General features: G+C 45.1%; 1 protein-coding gene across 5 annotated transcripts in view; it reads left to right on the forward strand.

Annotated features, from left to right (window-relative positions):
- EDRF1 (erythroid differentiation regulatory factor 1) overlaps positions 1 to 5,445 on the forward strand; it is a 28,272-nt gene extending 22,827 nt beyond the window's left edge. For all 5 annotated transcript variants that reach the window (XM_075107667.1, XM_075107668.1, XM_075107669.1 and 2 more), the window contains 4 exons: positions 344 to 497; positions 776 to 891; positions 1,551 to 1,714; positions 4,603 to 5,445. In XM_075107667.1, coding sequence (XP_074963768.1) covers positions 344 to 497; positions 776 to 891; positions 1,551 to 1,714; positions 4,603 to 4,774 — 606 coding nt within the window. In that variant the 3' untranslated portion in view covers positions 4,775 to 5,445. The remainder of the gene's footprint in view (positions 1 to 343; positions 498 to 775; positions 892 to 1,550; positions 1,715 to 4,602) is intronic.
- The last annotated feature ends 3,163 nt before the right edge of the window (positions 5,446 to 8,608 follow it).

An 8,608-nucleotide genomic window follows, 5' to 3' on the forward strand; every position in this document is an offset into this window, starting at 1 on the left:
ATACTTCAGCAGGCAGCTTTCTGCTAGAACATCAGCATCCGATTTACTACAGCCTTCCTGTAGGTTTGCATATTGCTTTCTGATTTTTTTGTTTCAAGTTGTTATTCTTTAACTTAGTTCTACTTGGTGTGAATTTGTTAGCGTCAGCTGTGAGATTACAGTAGCTTCAGAGCGGGCAGGCTGGTGATGTACCCCAGAAAAGTGCAGACATTTAGGTGAACCCTTACGAAAGGAGTTGGGAATGACTGTTGGTAGCTCGTGTAGTCTGTAAGCAGGTCTCTTCTGTTACCTCACGAACATACAAATTGTCTGGGATTTACTATGTACCCTGCTTTGAGCGCAGGTTGGTGATGAACATTTGAGGAAACAACACCGTATACTCGCTGATCTTCATTATAGTAAAGCAGTACGACTCTTCCAGCTCTTGAATGATGCGCCCTGTGAGCTCCTTCGTGTGCAGCTGGAGAGAGTGGCATTCGCAGAGTTCCAGATGGCGAGTAAGTCTAGCTCTGTCTTCCTGCAGCCGCTTGCCAAACTACCTTTACCTATTTAATTTTTTTTTAGATAACTATATATATTTAAGAGCAGGAGTAATTTTCTTGCAGAGTAGAATCTTCTTGAAGAGAGAAGAGACACTTCTATCTGACTGGTTTTCAGTTGACTAGGGCGGTATATGTTGGGTTTTTTTGAGAACTCTTGAAATCTTTGGATGGAAGAAAAAGTGAAATCTGTAACATAAACCATTTGTGTCCTTGATTTTTACTTTTTTTTTTAGGTCAGAACAGCAGTGCTGGGAAATTAAAGACTTTGTTTGGGGCCCTAGATATAATGGTGAAAACCAAGAGTGCATTCCAGCTCATCAGAAAAGAGCTTGTGGCAGAAAGCGAACAGGTAAACGAAAGTCAAGGGGTCACATTATCTGCTCTGTTGTACCTTCTGCTTCCAAGTAAAACTGGTCATTTGGCAACTAAGGTATTGCTTGGTTATTTTTCAGTAGAGCTGGTTGCTTCAGTAGCATGGCCAGGGTTTGAACTTGTTGCAGTTCATTTCTAGCCTTTAAGTGGAAGTGGATTAAAAAACCAGAACAAATCTTTTAATCTGGAGATGGATTAAAACATGTTTGTATGAGGATGTATGCTGGCTGGCTGAGTGAATGGCGTTCAGTGCAACTCATTATTATCCCTTAAAAGTAGTCTTAAAGAAGCTTAATGTATGTACAACATAAATGGGAGTTCTCTGTGTAGTACACTTAATACTGAAATATTAAAATGTGGAAGGCTATCTGTAGCTAATGGCAACAGGTTCTTGATGCCTAAAGAAATAATTACTTACAATGCATGCTGGCACGTGTTCATCCCTTGCTGACAATTTGAGCAACAGATTTAGTCAAGTCCATAGTTTCCTGATATTTTTTTATAACTAAAAATTTATACATATATATGCACAGCATAGAGTAAGCCAACCTGCCTGTGTGGTTGCCTGGCTTAACCGAAGTGTGTTAAAAACGTTGGAGTTCAGCAAAATGGGTCTTGTGTTTTCTCCTCTTGCAGATAAGCAAGGATAAAAGTAGTGCTGAGAATACGTCACCTAATGATTCTTCTGCTGGCCTTAACAAAGAAGAAGTATTGAAACTGCTTGGTATTTTTGAGTCCAGAATGTCGTTCCTTCTCCTCCAATCCATTAAATTGTTAACTTCAACCAAAAAAAAAATTGGGTAAGCTGAACCTTGATGTGTGCGTGCCGATGTGGTTCTCACCCATGAATGTGTGCAATGTACTCGTAAGTACGCAAGGATGTGTGATGTTTATTCTTTTATGGAGGCGACTGTGTGGAGAAGGAGCCAAGATATGCCTTGATCATCTGAATTTTGCACGTTTTCTGTATGCAACTGAGGGAATAACCACAAAACACCTCTACTGAGGGTGTCTAGGTTGGTTTTTTTCTCTCCTCTTTCCTGATAGAAGTCCAGGACTGAGCGAGGACAGAAAAATCAGACTTGAATGGCTGTATTCAATAGGAAAATAATAGGTTGTAATCATCGTCTGAGATGCACGGTACAGCAGCACTAATGCTTTGTTCTGCTCTGTGGTATCTGACTTACGCTTTAGAGAATGTAAATCTGATGTCCTTCATGAGCATGAATTCTCACACAAAGCAGTTTCACTTGTAGCACCGTAATTTTGCTGGCACGCTTCTCACTGGTTTTTTTAATCAGAGCGTTTGCTTAGGGAGCGAGGTACGTGGACACGGTGTCCTTCGCCTTAACTGACATTGGTCTTCATCTGTGACAGAGCACTTGGGAGTTTGTGGGGGAGAAACTCCTGCGTGTGGCTGATCTTTTGATGTATCTTGGCGATAAAAGATCTGAGACAGCATAGTTGAGCAAGCAAAATACTTGAGAATAAATGTAGGCACATCAGTATTGCTGTAAATAGAGAGGGGGGGATACGGGGGAGACACTCACTGGTGTTAAAGAACTTTCTAATGGCAGAGGAGAAATAATCTTAGCCTTGCTGCTGGGCTTCAGCACAAATATGGCTCCTCCTTGTTGTGTTGACCTTGGAGCATTGTTGGGATTCGGTGTGGCAGCGCTGTTCCTTACAGCGCCGTTGCTTCTGTTGGTTAGATCTGGTTGTGGGTGGTGGTGCTTTGGGGATCCCGAAAATACCTTTTCTTCCCTCAGCAGCAAATGTGTGGGCTTGCAGACGCTCCGGCAGCGTGCTGTTGCTGCTTCTAATGTTATACAAAGCTAACTTATGAAAATGTGGCATTAATCTAGTATATAGTTCTAGAGAACTTTTGTTGGAAGCTATGTTAATAGTTTTCCAGATTGAAGCACCACTGAGGCAAGTGCTGTTTTGCTAAAAGTAAACTGTGAAACTAATTCATTCTGCACGATGTCTGCTGATGGGAGGAGGCTGGTAAATACGAGACAAGAAGGGAGCCCCTGTGCTTTCTTAGCAGTGGTTTAGGTGCATTGCTCGGTGCTCTCACTCTAAAACAGCTTCCACAAGGTGGCAATCTGAATATGTGAAATGCAGAGGACTAAAGTACAACTCGTATGTAACCAAGCAGATGTCCAAGTAATCAAGTAAATCATTCTAGTTCTGCTACCTCATGATGTGGGTAAGGGTTGTAAAACAAAAAACTTGGGTTTTTTTTTGTTTTGGGGTTCCAGTTACCTTCCCATCGCTGCCTCCCTCAGATGCGGGTTTGTACCAAAGGTCCCCCGCAGGGAACCTCTTACAGCTTCGGTACTGGGGAGCGGGAGCGGTGCTGTAACATTGGTGAGCTGAGCTCTTTTAAACAACGGTGGATTGAGGCTAAGCTTAAAACTACCCTTTGCATCACCTTTCTAGTACCTCGCGTACACCTTCTGTGCGCTTCCTCAGTTCGGCTTTGAAGAGGGAGAAGGCAACGTCTGCCTTCTGTTTTAATAATAGGCCAAAAAGGGAGGAAATGGGGGCTTGCAAATGCTGTTCCAGGGTCTCAGATGCGCTTTGGCAGAGGGCAGGAGAACGTGGTGAAATTGATAGTGAAACTTGCAGAGTAGCGATAAAACTGGATGAAATCAGAGTTTTACCCTCAAATAGAAATGCGTAAGTGTAACTGGACTTGGTTACATAAATCGGAGGAAAGAGGTAATTGAAAGTAATACTTTGTTGTGGGAATTCTTGTAACTTATCCTGGAAATACTTTGCATTTCAGTGGCTTTTTATTGACTTACCTGTTCTGGTCAATAAATAAGCCTGGCTGAATTCTGCCAAGTGTTAAAAATTTAATTTGCTTCACCATTTCTTGGTAATTCCTAAAGCATTTGCAATTAAACCAACTGCTGCTTGCAAACATAGATGCTTAATTTATTTATAATATCAATAGCAGCAATTTTTTTTCTAGTTTGGGTCATATCTATTAGCTTGGGCATGAAATGTAGCAGAGCAGGGTGGGGAAGGCGAGGGGTGGCAGCGCTGAAGCAGACCTGCACGGGTCTTAGAAGTGACTTAATGGTATTTGTCAAATGGAGAAAATGGGTGGGAGCTTAGAGACTGCGGCCTGGCGCGAGAGGGAAAGCCCTTCTGTGTGGCGGTGTTCTCTGGCGTAGGGCAATAGCTTGGGTGTCTGCAAGTGAGAGGATGAGGGCGGATCATGGCCTTCAGCCTCAGAGGCGAGCGATGTCCGTAGTGGCTTCGAGGGGAGAGCGAAGGGCAGGTGCGGGGGCACAGAGCACGTCTCCTCCCGCGCGGGTGGGCGTCCGTCCGCGCCTGGCGTGGTCAGCTCGGGCACGAGCTTGGACAAAAGCCCAGAGTTTTGGCAGAGACCTGGATTTTGGAGGGTTTACGACGTGACTTGGGATCAGGAGTTAATCAAATGGCCAGAGTGGAGGGAAATAAGAACGGGCACAGCTGACATGTCCCACGGGATCACCGGAGGCTCTGACTGCAGCGTTGGGAAACAGTCGGAAAGAGGAGCTACGGAAATTGCACCCCGGCCAGGTGGTTTCACAGCGCTCGTCAGTGTTGTTGCTTAATAATTGTTTGGGTAATTTGCAGAACAAACCATTGTGGTCAGGTTGATAGTTTCTATTGTCTGCTTTCTTTTTAGGGGCATTAATGAAGAAGAAGCTGTTCTTAAAACAAACAAGCAAGTTTACTCCCTGCTGTTGCGCGCAACCGCTAACAAAAGTACGACCCTGCTAGAACGAATAGAGGTCGTCTTAAGCTTACTGGGACAGCTGACCCAAGACAACGCAGCTGGTGGTGGAGGAATTCAGTGACTGAAATGCTGCGAAGCAGCAGAAACAGTGCCTTGCTGCGCATGGGAGCGCTGGTGGGTTTCCCCATGTGATATCTGTAGTTATCGAAGGCGTTGCTATCGCCTACGCTGTCCATCTGGGAGAGAACAGGAATTCCACCTCACCCTGCAGTAACTCTGCAGGGGTTCTGTTACCGGCCGTTCGTTGTAGGAAATGCCAGTTTGGGGGGTGGATATAAAGGTAACTATTTCTTATGTTGGAGAATTTAATGATTTTTCTCTTACCTGTAATGGGCTTTGCAGTGATACAAATGTTTTGCATAAAAATGTAATCTCCCAGTTGCTCTGGTTTGATATTTAATGAAATACACTTTGTAAGGAAGGCTTTGTTGGGACACTTCAATCGGTAACATGAACCAAAGTTGTATGAAGAAGTTTCTGTTGACTCGGTGGACAGACACATTAATTTCATTACAGTTGTGATCCTGCACAAAAATGTGTGCCTTTGCAGCTTTGATGCAAGACTCTTGCAAATATTATCCATCACTGGGATTTCATTTACCCTAGAAAGTGAATGGTTTTAGCTGTGTTTGAATTGATCAAGAGTAGTGTTATCTTTTTTCAGACTTGAAACTGTGAATAAATGAGAGCATATTTTTAAATAAATTTATTTATTAAATATAAACTCATGAACCTACTGTCTTGTTTTTATTGGTTATGACCATCATCAGAGAAGCAAAGTGCTCAGCGCAACTGAAACCCTTTGAAAGGTGGGAGGTGCTGGAACAACTCTGTAAAGTCAGGCCTAGCACCTGAGCCCAGTCTTAATCTCAGCATGGGAGGACTCTGTTTCTTGGAAACAGGTATTATTCTCAGTTTTCCAAATTCTAACATTGGATGTCTTGATATTTTTCTACGAGTAAATGCGGTTCATTACTGTACAACACCACTATAACAGTGTGTTTTAAAGGTATTAACAGTTTTTATATGCGAGATACACAACTAGAGAGATTAAAAAAATAATTCACTACTTCTGCTTGTTTTGAGGAGGTGATTCTTCCTCTCATGCTGAGAGAAGTGTTCTGTATGGGGCATGTTTTCACCTCAGAAAACTCCAGCTAGTAGAAATTTCTATCCTGACAACTTGTATGTGGTTTTACAAATGCCTCCTTACGCCTGTCTTCAGAAGAAACCTCCTTTCTGATGCAACACAGAGCACAAGTGCACCTGAAAGAAGCAAAAGCACCTTGTGAAAGGATGAAAGAGGATCAGTTCTGTTGCTTCTGATTTGGAATGACTGATCTGAAAAGGGTTTCTGTGTCTTTCTGCCTGCCATGCAGAGCTGGCTCCCACCACCACCCCTTACAGCCTCCTCACTTTTGGCGAGGTCAAAGCTGCAGGTTTCTGAAGTCAGACAGCTAAAAGCACCCTGCTTGAGGCTGTTACCATCAGGCAGCCTGGCAGGTGAAAGAAATACAGTCATGACAAAGTCACTTTAGAGTGGGGGGAGCTGAGGGGTGATGAAGCAAGACTGCTGAGATCAGTAACTGTCTCAGACACTGAGGATAGAGAAATCCCTGGTCAGAGAATGGCAGGGGGAAATTCTGGCCCAAACCCTCTGGTCTGATCTGATTCAGCAGGATCCTTGAGGCCAGAGGTCAGTCGCAAGGGAAAGCCTGGAAGGTCTGTCCCAAAGAAAATTGTCAGATTATGTGTAATCTCTGGTCCTCCCAGGACTGAGCAGGTGCCTAAATGGGCTTTTTTAGAAAAGATTTTTACCTGCCTGAGTGCATTTTACTGGCACTGCACAGCTCCGTGCTGAAAGGCAGTGCTCTCTCCCAAGGAAATCTGACGTAGCAGGTGCAGTTTAGGCCAAGAGGGAGGAATAGGCAAAAAATTCCCCAAACCCCTCAAGTAATTTTACTTGAGGTGCTGTAAAAGAATAACCAAAAGAAAACACCCTTTATGCCTTCCCCAGTCCTGCTGATTTTAGAAGTAGCTGCGAGCACAGATATCTCTGTATTTGGCAGGTGACTGTCAGCCAGGTGACAAGCCCCCAGCATAAGCTCTGAGACCCAGCACCAGCCTGTTACTGTGTTGCTGGGGGAAGTCGGGTAACCTCTTCTTGCCTCCTCGTAACAAAATGCAAGCGATATCTTACAGTACTTCACCAAGTGATGTAGCTCAGGTCTGTAATCTGCCAAGTTACCTGCCACTAAAAGCCTTAAGCCCCCCTGGTTGAAGGCTGCAGCAGTGCTTGGGTAGGACGCATCCTCTGCAGGAGAACATCTCCTGCTTCTTAATGACGCAGGCAGCCTCGGTACTGCAGAGGTGGCAGCAGCTGGAGCACGGGCTCCCCCTCCGAGCAGTGTCTGCGTGCGGCTCTAAGGGCAGGCTGGTAGTCGGTGAAGCAACCAAGGGCTCAGTGTGTCCAGCCCCAGCCTGGGAGGACGCGGCGGCATCGGTGAGCTGGGAAGGGTTGTTTCAGCTGTGGAAGGGGTGCTTGGATAAAGCCAAGCCAGGCCTGTTCGTCAGCTGATCTGGCTGGAAGGTGATAAAGAAAGAGCCATTCAGCTGCTCCAGTTCTACTCCCTTTGCACTGAAACGCATCCCCACGTACGACGTGAACCAAGGTATAGAGCTGGTGCTCTCAAACCGATATTTTTCAAGCCAGTGTTCTTCACTGACAAACACATCTGAATGTCAGCTTCAGACACAGTTTATCAGTTGAGTCGCAGCAACCGGTTGTGTGGCCTCCGCATCCTGCAGCAAACGCCAGCTGGACCTCACTGCGGTTAAACCCTTCCAGCGCAGATCGAGCCGTCTGAGTTACCTTCTGTTGCCACAGGGCAAGAAGGAGCACGCTGTCGGACGTGGCCGGTGCAGGGCAAGCTTGTCCCCGGCGGTCTTGGGTGTATATTGTTAAGTGTGGTAAGTGTGTGTTAGTTGGCAACGGACACCAAGACAAAACCTGATAGTTTCTTTTGGAAAGATGCAGAAATAGGCCTGAGATGATGAGTGAGAAGAACAACTAGCTGTAACGTATGCCTGCAAAAGAACTGGCCATGCAGTGCAAAGGAGCTCAAGCCCATGGTTGGCTTCTGTTCCCAGGTCCTGCTCTCTTGACGCCATCTCCCTTCCTCCTCCTCCCCAAGGCTCACACAAAGCTTCTCCCAGCCATCTCTATGGCAGACTCCAGAGGTGCGAGCAGCACTGCGGGGGACCTGAACAGGCTTCCAAACCCTCACTCTGCCGTGGATTTATTTTTGAATGAAGAGATGACCAGTGCTGCATGCTCTGTGTTACAATGACACTACCCAGCTGAATCTGAATGTTCAACAGCTTAACTTCAATCGTCTTAAAAAAAACAGGGGCAAAGTCAACAACTGCTGTGTAATTGTTGTCATCCTCCTTTCCCTGGGGCCTGTCTCCGCGCTCCTGCAGCCACGTCCAGTCACCACAGCGGTTCCAGTCTCCTACAGGACGTTCTTCAGTGATCCCTCCCCCTGTTCCACATTACTTCTGAGACTCTGTTTCATCTCAATAAATTGAACTGCTTTATAAAGCAAAATGGTTGTCTTACCGTGCCCGGTGTGACTGATGCACCCGAACACACCATCTGAAGTGACTTCAGTTTATATTAACGTAATTGGGTTCAGATTAACTCTTAGTCTAGGTACGGAGCACCTCACCTGATTGGAAATTCAGGTCATATACTCAGAACTAAGCTAAGAGAAACTTACAGCAAATGAGGATTTCTCTGTTAGTATAGTGCTGACGTTCATAGAATAACAACACAAATGACTTTCATGAGGATTATAATTGAGTATATTATGATTTAAATCTTCTATGAATT

This window comes from Phalacrocorax aristotelis, chromosome 12 (genome assembly GCF_949628215.1).
Source record: "Phalacrocorax aristotelis chromosome 12, bGulAri2.1, whole genome shotgun sequence".
Lineage (NCBI taxonomy): Eukaryota > Metazoa > Chordata > Aves > Suliformes > Phalacrocoracidae > Phalacrocorax > Phalacrocorax aristotelis.